The following is a 24714-nucleotide window of genomic DNA, read 5'->3' as shown; positions in this document are numbered from 1 at the left end:
TTGTGATGTTTAAAGTTGCACTACCTTTTAGTAAAAGATATTACAAAGTGTCCCTATCTCTAGGCAGAGCCTTAATGGCTGCTCTACAATGCAGTTTTTCCTGGGGTTCTTCTCTTCCTTTTTGAGATTGAGGCTTGTGATTGGTCCTCGACTCCTCATACTCACACACCTCTCTATCAGCAATTTAAACTGTTGGACGAAATTGATTAACTGGTTCGTATTACTGAACTGACAGCTTCATGTAGTATTTTTTATTATTTAATAAAAAATACAACCTATTTTTGCCCATTTCAGTGCCCCACTAGATCATTTCTTTTTCCTTCCACCAAATATGTTCTGACTAAATCAATGATTGAGTGCACCTAAGCTCAGGTGGTGTAGTGAATGCAATGTAGCTATACTAATATATACACCCCGAGGAATTATATGGGTTACCTGGTGCGGTTTCCTTTCTAGCTTAAAGCTTCATGTAGTAGTTACAGGGGCTCTGTCTTGGGGGATGGGCACCTTAGTCAAATCTTTTATGTAGGTGGCAGTGCAATTTTAAATTCAATAAGGAAGTTGTTTGTTTTATGATATAAAATGAGACACGCTGGATATATACAAGATATAGTAATGAAAATGCTTAACACAAATTAAACTAAAAACTGAATTTGCAGCAAAAGAAGTTTTACATTTAATTTGTTTGATACATTTTTAAACAATTACACAGAAACCTTTGCAATCCACTATTTATTTCTAGAACTGTAATGAAGCAAGTGATACATTTAGAACTTGTATGTGTCTTGAAATGCTCTTAATTTGGGCCATGTATTTGATATATGTATTCATGCAGGGAATTTATTATGGTACACATAAAAAAACAGAACACTGCATCTGAATATATGACACATATGCATGTTTTTTAAATCACTGGAGTAATCTTCATGTTTTAACTCACTATGAAGTCTGTTCCGCTCAGATGAGTTCAAATTGCAACACACATGGCAGTCAAAAACAATTTAATGCTGTAAGCAATATATACCTCTGTTACTACACTATGACTATGATATACATAGATGTAAAAGACCATGGGACAAAAAGCAATACCTAACTTGTTGGGATGACCAAGGCACAAGTGTTGAAAGTAAAAAAAAATTGTATGATAAAATGGTAACTGCTGGATAGATAAATGATGTTTAAAAATTGCGATAACAACTTGGTATAAAATCCCCTAATGTGTACAAATATTAAAAATGATTCCTTATTCAGTAAACATACTTACCTGCTACTTAATTGTTTTGGATCGAGAACCTTTTGCACAATAGGACTCAATCAAACTGCAAATTGATTTAAGTAGTGAAGCATTATCTATAAATAAACAAGCTTTTAGCATTTTGCACATCATTATGATCTAAAAGGCTTCATAGCAAACCAAAAATAATCTTAAAATTGTTTTATATACAGTTTTAGTGTTAATCCACCATAAAAACAAGTGGAAATATTTAATAAATTAGATCATTTGAATATGTAGAGAATATTTGGTTGAGTGGGGGCATTACATATATATAGGGTATGTTTGGTAGGGAGGGTGAATTATTCTGTATAATGACTACATGGAAACGTTAATAAATACAAATGTTTTCCACACAGAAACTATATTATACCTGTAGTTTGTTCAATATAGAAATAAATGTATATTTCTAATTTTGTTCAATAGTGACACTGTTGCAGTTAGGGCCGATGCACTCTGAGGCCAGCTCTTCCCAATGGTCCCTCCTTTGAGGCTTAATAATGTCTTCAGGGATCCTCCAGAACTCATATCTGGGGTACCTCATTATAGGTATATATGAGTGGAGAATTAATTTTAATTTTTAATCTTTCACATCCCAAAGTGGACGCCTTATAATTGTGTAGAATACAATTGTACAAGACTATAAGACTTGTATATATAACATTGGAGTCAATACGGTTTCATTTTATTTGCGGTTTTGTATTATAAATGTAAGATTTATATTAACTGCGGTATTCGTGTAAAGTAGAATCTTCCTTTCCATCAGGGTTGAACCGATTGAAATGTATGCTAAAATCAGGATCAGATTCAACACCATCCAAGTCTGAGGATACTAATACAATATTTGGTCGACTGGTCCTGCTTTCCATTTGACAACGGGTTGATATTGATGAACTGACGTTTGGTACTGAGGAGCTTCGTTTGGGCTTTGGCTGGGAGGCAGGTAGAGAGCTGCCAAATCCCAATAAGTTCAGAGCATCAAGAGAGCCATCTGGGTCAATCATTGCATTGATAACTAGAAAACAAAAAAATATATATTTAAATGCTCAACTACCCAACAGTGTCAAAGTTAACATGTTTGTAGAATTATATTATGTTCTGACAATTTTCAGATTTAATTATCCATCAGCATAATTTTATACACCGTTAATTAACAATTATTGCTTTATTCATCACCATAAAATAAATGTAATTCTTATTAAAAAGAATCCCCATCAAAAGGAGCAAGTATTTAGTTTTGGTGGTAAAACCCCTCTTAACACAATGTATTAGTGAGGTGAATATGTGTTTCCTATTACACAAATTAACATGACTAAAAAAAACCTTATGAAAAATAGAAAGCTCCTTCAATTATAGTCTGCACACATTAATAATAAAGCAAATCTGAAATGTAAATCAAATCTCTCTCAAGCAAAATGAATCAAATAGACCAGTATTGTACATAAACTCCTATTTAGGGGTAAATGTATCAAGCTGAGAGTTTTCCAGTGGGTTTGAAAAGTGGAGATGTTGCCTATAGCAACCAATCAGATTCTAGCTGTCACTTTTTAGAATGTACTAAATAAATGATAGCTAGAATCTGATTGGTTTTTCAAACCCGCCGGAAAACTGTCAGCTTGATACATTTACCCCTTAGTGTTAAATCAACAAGCTAGTAAACAAACAACTGTTTGCCAATATTATTGGCTGATGGTATATTTTGTTGAATTAAAAAAAAAATTTGAATAACACATCAAAGTGATTTGTCACAATATAATACATAAAAAAAAAAGTAGCACATGTACAACTTCAATTAATAACTAAATTCTTACACCAAATATCTAGTGGTCTAAAATCATGCAACTGCAATGTTACTAAATAATTAAGATAATCTACACATGCTAAAATTAAGTTTTAGCTACAATATACCCCCCAGGTGAAACATGTGAGCAAAAATACTAATGTGTATGAAAAGACATGACTCTTATAGCATAAACTAAGCACTGTGACAATTATGTTCATGTAGAGAGAAGCACAAACTATTACTAGAATTAAAAGTGACAAAAAAAAGGTTCATATGATGAAAAATTGGTGTAAAAAGAACAAGAAGTATGGTAACATAAGCTAGGAGTCTTCCAAACAAAATATGTGAACAAGAATGAATGACGTTGAAAGAAAATTTCGATTCTGCATGCATAGGGGTAGCGTACCTGGACTAGGTATTACCTAATAGAACTAATAGTATATGCAATGCCAGGTGAGGGGGCACTTAGGCAATAGTGATCAAAACATGGTAACGTTTGCTTTGGGTTTCAATAAAACATATTGTAACGGACTTGGAAATACTATGAATTTTAAAAGCAACGTTTAATCTGTGCTTTTGGATGCTTCGGGGAACAGCCAATCAGGAGAACACTGCACTCTGTATTTTATGTTAACATAGTGATCCCCACATTACATTTTAACTTTTGGAAGTGATTATTCTTTTAGATACACACAAGTGAATTAATTGCTTCTCTGTGAGGACCTGTGATATCTTATAACACAGCTTCCTGCTTAGTAATGTCCTGTGACACTGCTCTGTGGTGCCATAATAAGGAGCCTATTGTGTATGTTTCCATCTACTCAAGAGACTGAATTAGTGACTGTAAAGAAAGCAGCAATTAACCAGATTAACCAGAACATGGAATTTTTGTATATCTAGTCTGAGGAGCTTTAAAAATAAATGCATTTACTTGGGAGATTACATCAATGTTTTCCTTCTTAAATTTTTATGAACAGTTTACAAGAAAATTGTGTTTGAGTTCTGTGCATATCATGTATGTTGTGTAAACTGAAATAGAAGGGTAGTGACAATGGTATGATTGGATATGTTTAGGATTTTTCGTGTAATAAAAGAAAAAAACATATCAATTATTACATAATAAATGGCATTTATAGATTTAGATTAATCATATGTAAACCTAAATACCTTGTAATTGTTTCTCAATTAGTTTCAGCTCTTGCAATATTGATAATATTTCCTGGAAAGAAAAATAAGTTTACTACATTTGTAAAAAATCAAATTAATGAAGTCTTTATAAAGTGTTGTTAGCTTGAAATGTTTCAGACACTCCAAAGTACTTCAGGTGTAATTCTCAAGATAGGCAGTAAAGGTATCAATTGCATAGCTAAGACACCCTCTTTTACCATGTAAACACAGCATAATGCTCACCGGAAAAGAGCCAATGGAAGCTCTATTGTAATAATATTATATCATAAAATGATGAAGAAGGTTTTAGTGTTATCTTTGCTTTTAATGAACATCAATCTGCACCTTTTTCCTTTTCTGGAAGCTGTATTTTTCTTATCTGATGGTTTATTTGCTTTATCATCTAGCCTAGTGTTCATATTGTGGTTTACAAGTCTTGTAATGTATATTTTGTTTTAAGCAGCTCATCATAGATTATTCTGTATATGATAATCATATTTATTTACTATAGAAAAGAAAAAATATTTTCGCATATTTTTCCCCCCATATAACTTACTGCACTCAATAATTGCAAATTAAAAACAAAGAAATTGGTTTTATTTCTAAGCACAACTGATTAATCCTTCTCTTATTCAAAAGTGATTAGGCAGGGTCTTTCACACCCATGGGCATTCATCATTACCATTCTCTACCTGCTGGTCCCAAGACGGAGAGAGACACTCTGCAGCCAAATATTGGCCAGTAAGTCTCAGTCTAAGGTATGTAACTAATGCAGTGGACAACCCATTTACAATAAGCCTACCACCATATAACATTTTCAGAATCAATAGTGGGTGTGAAAACCTGCCAGTTAGCTGAAATTGCTTTATGGCTATAGCAGAAACTGTAGCAATTGAAAACCTGTATATTAAGTTGTAATGTGAATCAATGATCTCACTGGCAACCAGTCTAATAAATAAGAATTGATTGATTTAAAACGGTTTGCAACATTTGCTATGGATTCGATTGCTCAGTAGGTCCCATCAGTCAAATACATGGGAAATTGAGGGAAATGTTACTTTCATCGCCTGATGTCAGTCATTATACACAGAGCACAAAGTCAGTGCAATGTACAGCTCAATGCAAAACCTTTGTGACAAAATCACATAAATTAACATTTCTTTGACTAAGCGAAGGCTTTCTCAAGACAAGTACATATACCAGCTCTACATGTCTATGGATGTTAAATGGGTTTTCTTTCATGGAGATGGGGAGTTCCTAGGGTGGTGGAGCTTTCCTAAAATAAGGTTTGTGCAAGTGGAAAATGTCCTTCTTTCTCTAGATAATTATAAAAAGTAAATCTGTTGGGGCTTCGAAAAACTGGATTCCATGTTGCAGGTTATTTGCTTTGCAAGACTGCCACGGAGACAGTAATTGGTAAATATAGGTAAAGTCCAAGGTGCATAATATAATTGCAGTGTTAGTGTAAAAGAAAATACATTTAATGATAAATTCTTTCAGAAATTGCTTCTGGCCAGAAACACAGTATCACAAACAACATCAACAGGTGTTAAAAACACAATAATAATAATAATAATAATAACAATAATAATTAGCAGATATTGGTGAGGTCAAACTCTTTACAAATAGGTGGTATGTTTCCCTATATTCCTCTGTATAATCCAAGTATTATTATTGATGAACACAGTCTGGTAGTAATATGAAGCAGTGATCTCCTCAGCACCTATTTCCTGGGTTCTCCACCGGGCTGTTTTTACTTGTCACCCAGCTCTTGGAGCCCAACAGAGTCCTATTATAATAGAATAAACCTTTGTATCTCCTATTATAACAGACACTATGGGCCTGATTCATTAAGGAAAGTACTCTTTTTTTTTTACGTATGTTTTCTCCTGGACAAAACCATGTTACAATGCAAGGGGCGCATATTAGTTTATTATTTAACACATAAGGAAAATACTGGCTTTTTTTTCTAGATCAATTTAAAATTTCAGTGTACAAATAAGCTATCAATTATTAGCATGCCACATGAAAAACAGACAGTATTTTCCTTATGTGCAAAATAATAAACTCATTGCACCCCTTGCATTGCAACAGGGTTTTGTATAGAACACTTACTAAATGTTTTGCTTAACTTTCCTAAATGAATCAGGCTCTATGTGAGCACTACAGTCAGCTCTGTGTGTGTTAGACCACTGACCATCAGTCTGACTAGTCCTGGCAGGTGTGGGCAATAACCTCCAACATTTGTCATTATTATTGCAAAATATTACACTGCCCCCACCTGGCTACTTCTTAATGCCACCCGGCTGGCAAAATTTTCTGGGGAGAACACTGTGAAGATAACTATATGGGAAAAGTTAGGACTTTATAGGAAGGTTGTGAATTTCTGTCAGAGTCACTGTAACTCTCTGTGTACTCCAACGTGCACCCAAATCTTTGAGAGCAGTTCTTAGGTAGATGGTGGTATTCAGAAGTGTTTTCTTCAAGAAAAGAGTGTCTTCTAGGGTGTGGATGCATGGATTGAACAAAAGAATAAGCAATAAAAGAATGAACACGATTAAATGCAAATTTCTTGCATTAGGGAGAAAAAAACAAATAAGTGTTATTTGTAATTATAATAAAACAAAAATTGTCACATACCACACATGAAGTTTTGAAAATAGGAATTTCACTCTCTGATCTTAGTTTCTTCTTAATCTCATCCCAATTGCGTTCTTGGTCTTTAAATAATATTCTGAAATATAAACATAAAAACACATATATGCAAAGCTTAAGCACATTTTAAACAGACAAACACAGGTTTGGAAAACAGCCAATGAAATGTATACGAAAGCCTTTTATAAAACAAGATAAGAAAAAAAAGATATTTAAAATAAAGTGTGATTTAATGAATAGATTTATTCTAAGACTTTCAGCGATACATATAGCTTTTCATAGTCCTTTTGAAAAAAAAATTGCATGACATTTTGTTTACCTTTAATTTTGTAATTGAAAAGTATATATATATACAGTAATTTATATAACATAAAAATGACATGCTTTGGTGCTATAATAAGTGTACTATAATATGTGCAAACAATCTGCTAACTACAGTTATCTATGAAAATACTATATATTGCTATCTTACCTTGCTGGGCAGCCCTAAACACTTTTTATCCCACACAGTATAGGGAGAGAAACTGAGAATTACATCCAGCATACAGAACATGAAAACTGTGTAGTATACAAATAATTAAAAACAAAAAGGCCTTGTCCCATCGAATGCTTTGAAACTTTATACATATAGCTTAAAATGCTCAGTAGAGTGATTACTATAATCATACAATGACAACAAGTTGGGAGAGTCACATCCTTGCTTAACAAAACAAATTTATCTATGTGGAACAAAAATGCGGAAGGGAAAACTTACAATATTCATTGTATGCATTCATAAATGTGAAATCAGTGTAATTCTTTTTACTTACATGTAAAAGTGAATTAGGGAGAGTCTTGGGTGTAGAACACTGAAAGCAGCTGAAGGGAAGAGTTACCTTGTACTGAGATATGGGTGAGGTAACCTTAGGTAAACGTATCCTCTGCTGCAAGATGCTATATGTGTGATTGTAACAACCAGTTTGGTCACCACACTGCTTATCTTTGCCACTATTTAAGCAATTATGGTAAACTCTACAGAACTGTCATAGAGCTCATACTGGAGTGCATCAGCACCAAATTACAGCAATCAGCAGCATGTTCCATAATTAGTAAACCAAATGCCTATGGATGGTTGTCCCCCATTGATGACTAGGTATAATTTTCACATTTTGACAATACAGCTGTTTCACATGGAATTACTTTCATTTAGTGGATTTTATATTTTGTTTTGTTAACTTTTGGTAGAATAATGTAATAAATACGGTTTTATGGAACAAATCTATTATTCTATTTTAATTGCTGCTATTTTTAATTGCTACTCCCAAATATTTAGCTAAAAATGTAATCAACTATTCCTCCAGAATACAGGGAAAGCAAATATGTGTATTTTATACAAGGACTGATACTATTATAGGGATTTAGTCCAAATATAATTTCAAATGGTGGATTGCTGATGGTACAAAGAAGAGCTGTCTCCGCCAGGCAGTACTAGGCACAAACCATGCTTGTACAATGGGTAAAAAAAGGGTTCAAGGTAAACACTGTTTTTTTATTATCAGGTGCCTGAAAAGCAAATGACATTTGGGGCATTGGGAATAGCACTGGAAGCAGAGCCTGGTTTTAGTGCTTGAAAGAAGAGAAACACAGGAAAAAGGGCTATTGTGGCAGGGCATTTGTATATATTGTGCCAGTCTTTCTTATCTTTTATGTAGTGGGATCAGCAAAAATCGGTGGAATGAATGCCTAATGTTAATAGGATGGCCTTTCCATTTGCATGCTAGGGCTTTTACAAGTTAAAATAAATAATCACAAACATTTACGTTTGAATAAAGTTAATGTATCTCTCATGCTTTTCCTCATTTAAAAGCTTAAATAAACCTTAAAGTTTAAGGGTTTCTTCATTGCAATTTAGAAAATGAAAAGATGAATATAAAATGTCACTATTATTCAGTCTTACAATAAAATGGATAGATTTAAGTGCACATGTCAGTTTCTACTCTATTACAAATAACAACATATAGTGTCAAACCTAATTGTTCAAATGAAAACAATAAAATTACTAAGCTGGAAGGATATTAAGTTAAAAACTTATATTTAGTATATAAAGATAAGACATTTGGAAACAGTTATTCTACACAGAGAAGAGACTTGTCTGGCAATAAATGTTATGACAAGTCATCAGTTTACATTAATACTAAACCAGTACATGTTACTCAAAAGGGAAGTATAACACCTATATCTATCAAGGAGCATAGACGCTTCATTTCTGTTGGACTGTGGAAGAAACTGGAGCCCGACAAGAACATAAAAACTCCACAGAGATAGGGGCTGGCGCTGTGAGGCAACAATGTAAACCACCGCCCACTAAATCACTGAGAATGAGAGCCATACCTGGAGATTATAAAGTGCAGGTCTCCCATATTATGGTATTTATTCCAACAATAAAACAGTTCAGATGTAGTGTTTGTAGAATTTTGACAGTAATTATTTCTACAGTAAGTACATAACTATATGTGCACAAAAATCACATACCTTATTTTATTTGCAGTTTTGTCGATGGTTTGTCTAATTTTCTGAGAATATTGAAACACTGAAGAAAGCAGTAAACTATCCCCCATTACCTATATATATATAAAAAAAAAGGGTTAGCATTCAAAATTGCAATTTGGAAAAAATATTTAATTTTGTACTTATTAAAAATTGGCATGGAATTACATTCAACTATTAGTACTTCTATATTTCTTTGCCTTTAAAATTAATGTTATCTGGAAGCACTGTACTACGTTTGCCCTTGGTTGGTTAATGCTAGTTTATAATAACCATCATGATATTCATGCTGTTATCATTATTATTACCATAGAAACATATAATTTTACGGCAAATAAGAACCACTTGGCCCATCTAGTCTGACCATTTGTTTTTTAGTAACCTATGGTAACCTCAAACTCTATCTGGTCCTTTAATCTTTGTAAGGGTATCCTTATGTCTATCCCAAACATCTTTATATTGCTCTACTGTATTAGCCTCTACCACCTCTGATGGGAGGCTATTCCACTTATCCACTACTCTTTCTGTGAAGTAGTTTTTCCTCGAATTTTCTCTGAACCTACTTCCCCCCAGTGTCAGTACATGTCCTTGTGTTCTAATATTTCTCTTCCTTTGAAGAATGTTTCCCTACTATACCTTGTTAAAACCCTTAATATATTTGAAAGCTTCTATCATGTCCCCCTTTTCCCTTCTCTGCTTCAAACAATACATATTAAGTTATTTTAGTCTTTCCAGGTAATGATGTAGGCCATGCACCATTTTACTGGAAATAAATAAAGGGCGCAATACTAATCTCATGAATGATTGTATATAATAAATGTAATATGAAAAAATGAGTGAGGACACATATAATGCTTATAGCTCTTTTTGCAAAATTGCATTACTGAAACCAACTTATAAAACAATTTCAGAAAAAACGGGGCTTTTTTACCCTACATGTCCCTACTGAGATGTTTGATTGTTGAAAAGAATAAGAACGCCAATGCGTACAGTATTTTCCGGTTTGTAGCTGTTTTCAGTATTGGCTATGAATAGTATATGAATGCGGGAAGTGGAACACAGTGGAATGCACGGCTACGGTGGCTGTAAGGATTAAGAACCAACGCGCTTCATCCGGCTAGTGGACTTTATCAAGGATGCATATCCACTATTTTGGGACTGATTTATACTCTGTTTTCAGTTCTCATTGAATAAAAATTCTTTATTTCAATTATGATTTTAAAACATATAAAAAGGTGTTAAAAACGTATAAAAGGTGTATGATTAAAAATAGGATTTATGCGTCCTGATTCATAATAAATGAAATAGTACTAAAAAGGAGTAGTACTAAAAAGGATATATAAAAAATATATGTTTAATTTTTTATTTGAAAAAGGTATATTTATAACTTCAAGAAAGAATCTAACTCAAAATCACTGTTGAGACCGTGGGGTATCAGTGTTTTCATCTGGTATATCCACTTTGTTTCAATACGTGATATATTTGCTGCAAAATCTCCTCCTTACCAGCATTCCTCTATGTATTGGATCCCTAAAAATGTAATTTATTCACATTACACACCTGGTTATTAATAAAGTGACTGGAAACACTATGTGTTTTCAAACCTTTTCTAATGTTTGCCAGATGTTCAGCAACTCTGGTTTTTAAGGGCCGTTTGGTTCTTCCAATATATTGGAGGCCACACATGCACTCCAACATATATATAACCCCTTCAGTATTGCAACTGATGTTGTGTTGAATCTCAAATTGATTTCCAGTGATATTTGATTTAAATGTATTAACTGGTTTGGTTGTATTCAAATTATTGTTCTTACAACCTTTGCAATTCAGGCAATAGTAGAATCCTTTGGTATAAGTAGTTTTGTTTTTTTATGGGAGATATATAGCTTTTTGTGAGAATATTACGTATGTTTCTAGCTTTTTTGTAAATTATATACGGTTTTCTTGGGAGAAATTTGTTTACCTCATCACCTAAGTGTAGTACATGCCAATGTTTATGGATAATGTTTTCTAGAGCTTCGGTACTGCTGTTGAATTGTGTAATAAAGGCAATTTCTGTTATTTCTTGTGGGTTCTTCTTTTTATATTGTAACAATTTTTTTCTGTCAAAGGACCTTACTCTTTATAATGCAAAATTCACTTCTTTCTCGTTATAATTTCTTTCAAGAACTTGTACATCAAGGGCTGTACAGGTGGATGAAACTGTATGGTAATGCAGTGGCTATAAAGGTGCATACATAGTGTTAAAACATAGTGGCGGCTAAGATAATTGCTATATCAGTAGGAATTTATACAATGGATGAAGTAGTATTTGTACAATGGATACATAGTGGTAATATAATGAATTGATAATAACTTTAGATGTGAATGCATAGCCTATATTGTAGTGGATGCATGGTGCAAGACAGGGTATGTACATGGGATGTGGTAGTAGCAGCACAGTAGATGAACTAGTAACTGCACAGTGGATGCATAGTGCCTCTACACTAAATGTGGGAATGCAACAATAACAATACAGAGTGTAAGGTGTCTATATTAGGAGGGGTGAAGTGCTTTAGTTAGTAGGGTTAGGCACAAACAAATATTTCCAATGATAACGACATTAAGAAATGTACTGCAATGAAATATATTGCAATAAATATCTGATTAATAGAAAAGACACAAAAATGCATGCGTGGAAAACAGACAACAGAACATAAGAGGTTACCACATGAATACCTAGTGCTGCTGCTGCTGCTGAGGATGGAGAGCAGACAGCAGGACAGAAGTAGTTAGAACAGGAAAGAGGAAATTAGAGGGGATAAATCATTAGGGCCAGAGTACTGCTTTCCCAATAGAGCAATCCCAGCTTCACTCCACAAAGACCAAAGATGAAACTGCTCCCAGTTGCCTCCCCTGACTTGGGCAGTGGGGGAACTACTCTCAACAGCCTCTGATCAGGCTTTGCAGCAGCTCACTGCAGGAGCCAGCTCATTGTTTTCAGCCAATCAGGAGATTGATCATGTGGGGAGTTAATATGTCATAGTGCATCATAAGGGATCATTGCCATGCCCACAAGCCATTCTCCAAAGCACCAACATTAGACTCAGATAAATTTCTCTCCTAGACCAAACCTCTTGCACACATTATAAAACAACGCTAGTTATGGCACCAAAAGCCCTAGACACACATACACTATAAAACAAACCAAATACATTTGACCAAATTCCACGGTAAAAACCATTAAAGCTATTTTATCCTCCAAACCTCCATGATCACTTACCTTGCTTTGGTGTCCTGTGGAAAGGGGGATTCAGATGACTGCCTTTGTGCCACAAGGCCAGTCACTAAGTAGGTGGAAGGAGACTGTGCAGAGCACAGGTGACATTATCAGTAGGAGTCACTAACGCATTGCACAGTCTTCATCCCTCCAAATACCGTTGTGCAAGGGATTATGAAGGTCAAGAATGGCCAAATGACCCCCCCCCCCCCACTGGAAATCAAAACAAGGAAAGAGGAAGAGGAAGAGACAAGTAAGCCAGGCCCCAGACTGACAGTAATATTGCAGAAATATAAAGTAAGATATACCACCTAATAGTCACTTTCTACTACTGCAGTATTACTATGGGTTCGGTATATTGCCCATCCCTATTACACAGTGGATGCAGACGTGGTTATACAGTAGATGTAGTGCTACAACATTGAAGGCTTAGTGAATTTCAGGGGATACACAGTGAGGAGTAGAATGGTGGGTGAATAGTGTCAATGTAGTTGGATGCTGTAAAGGCTATCCAAGGGATGCATACTGACTTTACAATAAATAGGCTTGTGGTTATAAAATGATTTCACATATATTTGCATGCATAGAGGCTGAATAGAAATTATACATTGGATAAAGTGGTTTCTATATAGTGGCTATATATATATATAATGCATAATGTCTATATTAAGGTGAACAGTGGTCAAGTCGTTGATGTTGTAATGGCTGTGCAGTTTTTGCATAGTGGCAAGACAATAATTGTAGCAGTAACTATACAGGCAAAGTATTAGTTGTTAAGGTAATGGCTATACAGTGGATGCTGTAGTACATATACAATGGATGCAGTATTGACTATATAGTGAATATGGAAGTAGTTATATTTATGTATTATATATAGATATATAGTGGAGAGGATAGGGAATGTGGTAGTGTTTCTGCAGACAGGCCTGGCACTACCATTAGGCAGCAGCCTAGGGCGCAGAGCTTTTGAGGGAGCCAATGGGATTAATAAACATGGTTAGGGTTAATTAATTATGGGGAGAGAGAAGTTAATTATGTTGAAGGAGTTGTTATGATGAGGCTAAAGGATTTAAAGATTATAAGGACGGGTTCATTATTTATGAGGAGGAGGATGTTGGAGCTAATGATTATACGGGGGGTTAATTTGCAATGTTGGCGTTTAATTAAGGATAGGGAGGTTAATGTTGATAAAGAGGTTATTATGATGATGAGAGATGTATTGAAGGGCTAATGGCATTGATTGATGAGGGTGTTAAGGATTATGATGAGAAGTTAATTATGAGGATTTGGGGGGTTACTAATGATGGACTGTTTCTGTGTGCTTGACTCCCAGACTAAAATTTGCCAGCCAGCTCAGAGATGATGGTGGTAAGAGGGATGGGGGTGGTATTGGTGTAATGTGTGGGGAGAGGAGTGGTGGTGTAATGCACCATCAGCTCTTTTAAGTGAGCAGTAATAAATTACATTTACCTTCTAGTGGAATTGGGGAAACAAAACAAAAAAATAAACATCCTTTAGTCAGGGTTGTAAAATTAAAAAGTTATTTTCTCTTAAATATCTAACTTTTAAAACAATAACCCTTTTACTAACATGCAGTACTAGCAGCCCTAATATGTGTCAAGATAAATGCCACCTTTCTGGTGCATCACTCTACTTTCAATCAGTACTGCAGGTATTCACTGGATGTTTAACCTAATTTCCTTGATGCTGGGGGAATGGGGAACTACATGACCTATTACCACACATTTACCATAAAACTTTAACTGACTTTAATAAGTCAGAATCATTTTTGGTTAGTTCTTAGTTAGCAAGTCAGATCTTTACATTTGCTTACAGATTCATAAATTACATGTAAGTGTAAGTATGTTTTAAAAGCAGAACTTTAAAAAAAAGAAAAAAAGAAATGAGACCTGAAAAAATACATATTGAATGTTATAAGCAAAAGACAAAGTAAGAGAAAAGAACCTGTATATCTTCATGAAGATCTCCTACCTCTTCTCTGGTGTCTATAGCTGAACCAGGTGTAGTAGCTGCTGTGCTTACTGTGGTGCTTGGTGCAGTGCCAGATGATGTCACTGAATCTATTTCCCCTGCAACGTCATTAATTTCTCGAGCAATGAGAGCCAAATCTTGGCCGATGCTGTAAAATGAAATTTCTAAAGTTACTGCCAAATTAATGATTTGCTAGAAATCACAAGACTACTATATACTGTATAGCTGAAAACTGCTTATGCCTTTTCTTGGCAGTCAGAACAGCTCTGGTTAATCAGAAAAGCATTCAGAAGCTACTCATTGCACACTTCCATATTTCCATGAAGTCCTTTCCACAATCACAGTAACCGACTTGAAAAAAGGGAAAAACTACAGTTTATCTGTTTGTATACAACACTTTAAAAAATTGGAAAATTAAATGCATGGAAACAGAATAAAAGAGTTGGAAGACAGACAAAACAGTAGCAATAGGAATGTGGGGAGGTTGGGAATGCACAGACACAGGTTAGGGGGAGAATCAATACTGGCACTTCTAAATTTCCAGTATAACAGAACCGTTATAAGTATCATTTTCTCATGTCTAAATAAATGCCTAATATATTTTAAACAATAAACCATCATATACAAGGGTCCGATGACACATTAGCTCCTACAGAGATGCCACATCTTGGGGTCCAGCTTTTTCCTTTACCACCACTGTGTCATGATGGGAAGGAAGAGATCCTGTGTTTTTGAGTACAGGAGCTGGCTGAAGTGCTTGAAATTGTATTCATTATTGTTTATGTTGGTGTTATTTGATTATTTTCAATAGTTTTGCTTGTTATGCGTTATTATTAAAAATAATATTCAAGACAATTTGTGTGTAGGAATCCATATAATTGCTGGGTGGATTTATTGCTATGCATGTGCCTTTTAAAACAATATGCTCTTACCGCGTTTTTTCTTCAAGATGAGCAGACCAGTCACGGATATAATCTTCCTGTTCTTTTGCCTTATGTTTAAATGTAGAGGCATTTAAAGTTCCTGAAGGTGGTATAACTGGTATATTTCCAGTAACTTGTGATCGCTGAATTTTAATGGTTGAAGAGGCACGTAGTCGAGGGGGTTTGGTCGAGTTACGTTTAGATCCAAATTTATCCTTAGAAGTTAAAGTATACTCGGGAGGAACTCTTCTCCATCGCGTATTGGCTATTTATTATTTGTTGTGGTAAGGGAAAAAAAAATTATATTTAAAAAAAACATAGTTAAAGCAGACAATGAAAATACATTAAAACTCTGTAAAAGTCACACTAATAATATTTGCCAAATGTCCCTAATGTAAATTCTAGAATACTTCATAATAATATATTTAGAATAATAATATTCCTGTTGAAGAACTTTACCAGTAACTGTATTGTAACTATACATGGCTTACATTACCTATACTTGATATTTTCTCTGCCCGATAGTCAACATTTATCATTCTAAAACCATTCTGAAGTCAAAACAATATCTTCTGGATACTCTCAGTGGGCAAATCCATTTAAAATACCTTCTTTGTTGCCATTTAAACTATATTATAAACTATATTATAGCTTCTATTGTCACATCATCGGCCCATGTGTCTATGCAGAGCCAAAATAGTTTTTCATACTGATGATTTCACAGCAGTTTACATTGGTCAGATAATGTGGAAGCTGCTGCCATTCTATATGTACAGTGCATTAAGCGTTTAAAATCAACAGAGAAGAATGTAAAGTAAGCATACCCTCTACTGGATGACAATTTGTGCCTAAGGCTAAATGCCGGAAAAAAACAAAAAGTGTACATGAGCTTTATAATCTCTGATGTGTCAGACTAAAGAAAGTTAAAAGTGAGCAGACAGCGTCAGCCAGCTCCTTGTAACCAGTCAAAGAACGGAATATGGGCTCCCATAGAGGCTTGGTTCTTAGGACAACCCCAGAGGTTCACAGGAACTTCTACTTGTCAGTAGAAGAAGAAATAAAAAACACTGATGCAATTGGGAGAGGGATAATCTTTAGTTTGTTTAGATAACTGTTATTGGACTGGCAGATATGATGGCATAGATAACTGAAATACTATATAGTACATGAGTGTGAGTAATTGTATAAACAACTGGGAAATATATCCTAATTTTTGGTGACTAATGGTAAACTGAGAGTGGCAGAGATAAAAAGTATCCTTCACTATAATGTCCTGTTTAGTAAATACCACACTCATGCTAGAGCGTGACGTAGATAACAGTACAAAACATGAGTGGTGTGAATACTTGTATTACCCGCTGTGAAAGATAACATTCTTTGACATAAAGTCATCATAGATAAGATTGTTCCCTATAGTGGCCATTTCAGGACATACCTTAAGAATATCACAGTTAATAAATTGCATATTTTCCATTCAGTGTATTTCAACAATACTTACAGCTTATCTTCTTCATTTCTATCTAATATTTACCTCAGCCAATATTCCTGTACACAGCCTGTCCTTTATTCAAAAGCTTGTGACACATTTGTGTGACAGGCTGACAACTTTTGATAATTAATACACTTTTTATATTTTAGTGACTAAAATATAAATATAAAACTACTACTTGTGTTTTATAAGGAATAATTTACTCCTACTATGACATAAGCATAACCAGGACCTCTGTATGGTCACATAACTGTTCAGTAACTTCTAATATACAGTACTTCTATTTTACAGAAGAGGGCACATTATTACATATATATTTCACAGTAGATCATACACAGTATTTACTACCACTTCTCAGCTGAATTACTCCCTTTTTCCGTGTGTGGAGCGCTTCTGAAAAATGTAATGAGGATGGGAATAACAGGAGCACTCTGGGGAAAGACTGGTCTGATTATTATATGTAGCAATGTATTTTATACATTGTGCTTCAAATTATGAAAAAAACATACTATCTGGAAAAGTCCTAAGCATTCCAGATAAATGATCCCATGATTGTATACCAAAAATACAATTAAATAAAGTGGTAATAAAATAAGGAGTAACTTGCCCTCTACCTTGTAAAATAAGGAAAAAAGAAGTTACCTTCTGTGCTGTGTATACAACTTGTTTTATGAGGATAGAACTCCTCTGTGATATATAACATTCTTACATTTTCAACAGAAGTGCTTATCCTGTGTATATTTTTTAAATGTTATCTATGAATGGATTATTACATTATTTTTACAAATCTTCTAAATAAATGTATTGATGTTAGCCAGTTTACATAGTTTCATTAATATTAAAATGTAACATTTACCTGAAGGAGAACTGTGAGTTGGCGCAGACATCTTTGCTTTGGCATCTGATAAGCGAGAAATGCTGTTAGCTCTGGCCCTTGGTGAACTTTTCCCATCAGGTGTTGGAGTGGTTTTAAGACTATTCCTACTTGCAAATTCTGCTGTTCGAGAAGATCCAGAACCTTTTGATATTGTTGCTTGAGAGTCATTGCGTGCTGACAAAGAACTAAGTCTTGTTCTACGTGGCTGTGCAAGCAAATCAATTCTTGAAATAGTTTTTTTACCAGTAGGTTGTTTTGATGTTGAACTTGTAGATACTTCAGAGGCAACAGATGCTCTCTCATTATCCCCAACTTCTGTATCTGATGCTTCACCTAAGCGTGATCTACGTAACAGTGAAGTCCTAGTTGGACGAGGTCTTGGAAGAGTGATTGACTTAATAGCTGCAGAAGCTTTTGATGTTGCAAATTTGTCTTCTGCAAAAGTAAACTGAGCTTTGGTAATTGGCTTTCTAGAATATGTTTTTTGATCAGATGATAAAATATCTGAGACAGCTGTACAAGGTAGACTAGAAGTCTGGTCATCATCTGTCAAGTCGAGAGATGGTGGTCTATTTCTTGCACTTGTTTTCAATACCTTACGTATATCAGTTCTAGTTGCAACCTCTTTAACATTGGTTTTATTTTTCCTTTCTCGATTCACCGCTGCTGATGAATTAGGAAGGTCTTTAGAAGGAGAAGAAGTTGATGATTTCTCTTTGTGTAGACTATTGAGGCTTTTTCTCTTCTGGGGACATTTTTTATCTGAATCACCAGCAACAAAACTAATGGTGCTTGCTATATCAACATCTGACTCAGGGGATATAGAATTATCTTGGGTATAGCTAGAAGTGTTTGGCTCCTCATCAGGCTTACTTTCATCTCGGAGCTTTGCCTCAAGGAAAGCCATGACTGCTTCTGTATCTTTCAAAAGGAAAGTAGTATCCAGGCTAGAGTCAGTGTCTACAGAGTCACTTCTCTCTCTAATATTGTTTGCAGATGTAAAGGGAAAGATAGGTGATACAACATGTTGTTTATTAATGTGTGGAATAAGTTCTATTGGTACATTTGAGCTAGGTTTGTCTAGAGTGAAAGTACCCTGTCTCACTAGTGGCTTTATGTGTTCTTTTTTCTCAGTTTCAGAATTATCTTGGGTATAGCTAGGAGTGTTTGGCTCCTCATCAGGCTTACTTTCATCTCGGAGCTTCGCCTCAAGGAAAACCATGACTGCTTCTGTATCTTTCAAAAGGAAAGTAGTATCCAGGCTAGAGTCAGTGTCTACAGAGTCACTTCTCTCTCTTATATTGTTTGTAGATGTAAAGGGAAAGATAGGTGATAGAACATGTTGTTTATTAATGTGTGGAATAAGTTCTATTGGTACATTTGAGCTAGGTTTGTCTAGAGTGAAAGTACCCTGTCTCACTAGTGGCTTTATGTGTTCTTTTTTCTCAGTTTCAGAATTATCTTGGGTATAGCTAGGAGTGTTTGGCTCCTCATCAGGCTTACTTTCATCTCGGAGCTTCGCCTCAAGGAAAACCATGACTGCTTCTGTATCTTTCAAAAGGAAAGTAGTATCCAGGCTAGAGTCAGTGTCTACAGAGTCACTTCTCTCTCTTATATTGTTTGTAGATGTAAAGGGAAAGATAGGTGATAGAACATGTTGTTTATTAATGTGTGGAATAAGTTCTATTGGTACATTTGAGCTAGGTTTGTCTAGAGTGAAAGTACCCTGTCTCACTAGTGGCTTTATGTGTTCTTTTTTCTCAGTTTCAGAATTATCTTGGGTATAGCTAGGAGTGTTTGGCTCCTCATCAGGCTTACTTTCATCTCGGAGCTTCGCCTCAAGGAAAACCATGACTGCTTCTGTATCTTTCAAAAGGAAAGTAGTATCCAGGCTAGAGTCAGTGTCTACAGAGTCACTTCTCTCTCTTATATTGTTTGTAGATGTAAAGGGAAAGATAGGTGATAGAACATGTTGTTTATTAATGTGTGGAATAAGTTCTATTGGTACATTTGAGCTAGGTTTGTCTAGAGTGAAAGTACCCTGTCTCACTAGTGGCTTTATGTGTTCGTTTTTCTCAGTTTCAGCATTTTTAAGGTTATCATTGCTTGAAACCACTTCATTTTTTTTACTAATTTCATAAATCATTTCTAAAGATTTCTGCAGTTTGTAAACATTTTGAGTCAATGAATCACCTTTACTTAGTTGTACAGGTGGCGGCTTATTGGATAATTTTGCAGATGACACATCTATAAGAGAAATGGTGAAATATATATATTATATATATCATCATCATCAACATTTATATGGCGCCAGCAAATTCCGTAGCGCTTTACAATTGGGGACAAACAGGAATAAACAATACTGGGTAAAACAGACAAAGAGGTAACATATACACTCGCACACATTATATATACTGTATACATCTGGAGAGATTGAAAATCTTCAGACATGTAAAATAAAGTATAAACATTATTATTAATGTAATTATAATTAAAGCACAACTTCCTACCACTTTATTTACTCCCTTAATATTGCACACCAGCCTAAGTTATGGCTTAAACTGATCATGCAGGTGTTTAGGGGCTGTATTAAATGTGGCAGTTTCCCATGTCTGTAGCTTTTACTTTCCTTGCTTAGATTGAGCCACGTTCTCCTTTGCATAGCATAGCAAGGAATGTCCACAAATGTACCTTTTTGAGCCCTGTGCAAACTCTTCCTCCATAAATTCCATTTTACTCTCTAAACTAAATTGTCCCCTGTTTTGTTAAAGACATTTTGTACAAATTTTTTTTACTATTTTATTGTTGGAACCAACGCTATTTTTAACTATTCCCTCACTACTTTTGCCGCAATAGTATGTCACTTCACTATACTACAGAAGATCCACTAAGGTTACTTATACAGAATGGGATGGATCTAAACTACAATGTGACATTATTGTTGAAAAGGGCACAAACAACTAAACATAGAAAAATCTCAGGCCCTGTGGTAAAACAAAAAAACAAGGATCATCAACTACCCAAAGATAGAAAATAGCACAGTACCTGAATACATCAGCTACTCAGATTAAGGAACTAGCACAGTGCCTGCATCTACCATAGATAAGTGATTCTTGCAAGTTATGTCAGCATGCTGCCTGGAGTAGGAACTAGCGCAGTTCATGTAATCACCAACTGCCCAGAGATAGAAACTAGCACAGTACATGAATACATCAGCTACTCAGATTATGGAATTAGCACAGTGTCTGTATCCACCATAGACAAGGTATGACCAGTAACAGCATGCTGCCCTAAGCCATGAACTAGGACAGTGACTGCAATCATCAACTATCTAAAGCCAGGAACTAGCAAAGTACTTGTATACACCAGCTGCCTGGAGCCAGGAAGTACTACAGTATCTTTATCCATGAACATGTATCCCCACATAGCTACAGTTGCTATTTTGCTACCTTATGTAACAAATGTACCGCACACCTATTATATTATAAATTTGTTTGGGCAGAGCCATCTTTACCTATTATTTCATGTTACTGTATATTATCTGTTTATGCCACGATCCCCTGATAGTATCACGCGGAATATGTTGGTGCTTTATAAAGAAAAAATAATATTATTTTACTGTTTGATGTTATTATTTATATATTTTATTTGTACATTCGAATCATTTTGTTGAAAAAAAAAGAAAGGTTAAAACTTTTGCAAATTTACTTTTTTTTATTAATGAACCAAAAATAATGAATATGTTCCTTCACATACATATTTTAATTACATGACGCAGGATAGAATAAATACAAAAATAATAAATCTACGTTTCTTCATATTCTAACTTAAAATAAAACTTTAAATTAAAACATAACTAAGAAAAATAAAATACTATCCTTCACTTATAAAAATACATATGATATTGCAGCTTTATATAACAGCTTTGCAGGAAAAAATCTAATTAGCATTATTGCTTTACACTTGTGAGCTTTTTAATGTGTTCCAAATGTTAGAAGGGAAGTATCTTATATTGATTGCACAGTGAAATTTACATAGCCAGACATGTTATGACTCTCTCCATGCTCAACTTGAAAGGACCTCTATATGGGGGCTCTGCTATTCTGGTGTCCCAAGGACCAACAGACCTTAGGACATTCCTACATGCAATGTGACAACCAGTCTAGTGACATCACCATTTACAGCAGTGATGGGCAGCAGGTGGCCCTTGAGAGGCCAGCTGCCCTCTGAACCTTCACCTGCATCTCACCAGTTTGCCCCCATCTTTTATGATCTGCTTTATGCACTGCCGAACATCACCCATGCTCCCAACTATTGAAGAGCTTGGGCTATAGATGAAGCTCAAGTGATTATAAAGCAGCAAATAAATGAATCTGATCTCATTCTTTGCAAGCAGCCAACTTCTGCATCACATGGCTTCCTCTGCATAACATAATGTCCTGTCCACCATGAAGGGTGGTCCTGCAGCACCAGTGGGACGTATAATAGGTTTGTAAAGGGAATATGGGGTGTTTTGTGTGACATTGCAGGTCTGAGGGGTGTTTTGAGGGAGTGGGTGAGTTTCAGATTGAGGCTAATGTGCAGCCTTTCTGAAAGTTTGAGGGCTACACATGCAGCCCCTAAAGTGTATCAGATTACACATTAATGATTTACAGTAATGTAGACAAAATGATGCATTTGTGTGCACTGATGCAACCAAAACACATCTCTGCCAACTTGGAGGAAACATTACAGCAACATTGTTGGTGGTAGTTGTGTATGAACACTACAATTTGGCACTCACCCAGGGCCGTAACTAGGACCGTGCGACAGGGGCGACCGCCCAGGGCGCATTGCTGAAGGGGGGCGCAATTTCAGAATATTTTAGGTTAATGTGGTTAAAATTGAGAGCTAGGGGGGCGGCATTTTTCTTTCTCGACCCAAGCGCTAGAATTCTAAGTTACGGCTCTGCACTCACCTTAGTGCTTTTTATCCTTAGGGCTAAAAAGCAGTCCGTCTCTCATAGTGTTTTCAGGTGACCAGGGAGGGAACAGAGTATGTTACTTTCACCAGGCAGAACAAATGAGATAATGAGGGGTCAGCTGATATCATTGCATCATAAGGGGAGTATGAGGATTCCACTGGTTGCCAAGCAACCAGACACACAATCATAATGAAAAAAAAGGGCTAAAAATATGGCAATCATTCAAAGACTGAGTGTACAAAGGGGAATACTATAGGTACATATGAGCAAATAGGAGATAATACCACCCAAATACCGCATATATATAGGAGCAGTACCATTAATCTATAACAATAAAAAGCTAAAAATGAAAATGAATATAAACAGACTAAGCGTGCCTAAACAAGTGCAAATGCTAAAAGATATACTATGAATAAAAAATTAAACACGTATTATACGTCCACTTCTATTTATATATGTCTTTTCTTTGCCAAGTCTACTACAAGCTGTGTATTTCCTCCCAGGGATCAGTTATCTCGTTGTACATGTGTTTCCATATCCAGGCAAGTGTAAGCAAGATTTTAGATAGTATAGATATTAGACGGAAACGTGCATTCGTAGGTAAAAGCCCAATGCAAATATAGACACAAACAATTAACTATATGGTCCTAAAGTAAACTCAGTCAAGGGACTAGAAAACTAGTACAATTCAGTAAAAACTAATTTTTAGTTATTAACCATGGAGCTAAATACATTATTTGGTTTTAAGTATCCCTCCTCTGACTGTATTCATGTCAATGGAGTCCACTAAAGCAGTTGTGATAAGAGGTTATTAGATCTTCCAGCAGCACAGTTGAAGGGTGTCAGGAGAAGAGACCTACTACATTTGTCACCCTAGAGGCAAAAACAATAGGAATTAGGGGTGTTTCTAAAGACCATTAAAAAGGTGTGCAATATGAAATGCACTAGACGGATAAATTGCTGCTCTTGTGCAGACAAGGAAATGATGTGGTTCTGCACTTTTTGCAGTATGTAAATTAAGCCTTAACATTGCTCATTTCTAAAAAGAATATGGTTGGGGAAAAGTCTCATTTGCATGTAGGAAAAGGGAGTGCTCTTTATGGATTAAATATGTAAAGTATATTCATATAAAGAAAACAGCATAATAAAACATCCTGCACTATGCCCTTCTGCTCCACGGGAGGTTTCTGTCTGCCCCAGTCATACTCCCCACCTGCCACTGTCCTCGGAGCAGACCTCACCTATCAAGAGGCATTCTGGATTAAATAGTGAACTGAATAAAGACTCAATAATGCATAGAATTTTGTTCTGCCTTGAGAATACACTTCCTCATACACACGTTTAACACGTTTAAATGTATCCCAGCTACTTCAGTCTTCAGACTTGAAAACCAGCATTCTGCATGATTGTAAGATCTGGTGCTATCATAACCTTCTTTGTTATAAAGTACATTAAGACTTTAAAACATATGAGGATGGCTATAACTAAATTAGGTTTTGAGTTGGCTATTTAAATATAAGTTCAATAGCTTATCTTCTGTCTATGTGCTATTTTCAACTTTATGAAAACAAATGAGTTCAATTCAAATCAAAACATTTCTATCCTATGATTTGGTATAAAATACACTTGTGTCAGTTTATTTTTCATAAATTTCAAATGGAAATTAATCCAAAATTTCCAGAGAATATTTTGGTAAAACAGCTAACTTATCAATCAACTCACTAGAATGTACCATACTTGCCAACTCTCCCGGAATGTCCGGGAGACTCCCGCATTTCGAGAGTGTCTCCCGGACTCCCGGGAGAGT

General features: G+C 35.3%; 1 protein-coding gene across 1 annotated transcript in view; it reads right to left on the bottom strand.

The window, feature by feature from the left end:
* Positions 1-1655: 1655 nt before the first annotated feature.
* The window catches only part of LOC142143236 (centrosomal protein of 170 kDa-like), a 48815-nt gene continuing 25756 nt past the window's right edge, over positions 1656-24714 (bottom strand). Inside the window, exons 7-13 of the mRNA XM_075200949.1 lie at positions 17924-19810; positions 15588-15843; positions 14629-14803; positions 9390-9478; positions 6864-6957; positions 4224-4275; positions 1656-2288 (exon numbers count right to left, since the gene is read on the bottom strand). Coding sequence (XP_075057050.1) covers positions 1996-2288; positions 4224-4275; positions 6864-6957; positions 9390-9478; positions 14629-14803; positions 15588-15843; positions 17924-19810 — 2846 coding nt within the window. The 3' untranslated portion in view covers positions 1656-1995. The remainder of the gene's footprint in view (positions 2289-4223; positions 4276-6863; positions 6958-9389; positions 9479-14628; positions 14804-15587; positions 15844-17923; positions 19811-24714) is intronic.

Source organism: Mixophyes fleayi, chromosome 3, assembly GCF_038048845.1.
Source record: "Mixophyes fleayi isolate aMixFle1 chromosome 3, aMixFle1.hap1, whole genome shotgun sequence".
Lineage (NCBI taxonomy): Eukaryota > Metazoa > Chordata > Amphibia > Anura > Limnodynastidae > Mixophyes > Mixophyes fleayi.
The sequence above is the reverse complement of the archived record's forward strand: the minus strand, read 5'-3'. Positions and strand labels throughout refer to the sequence as shown.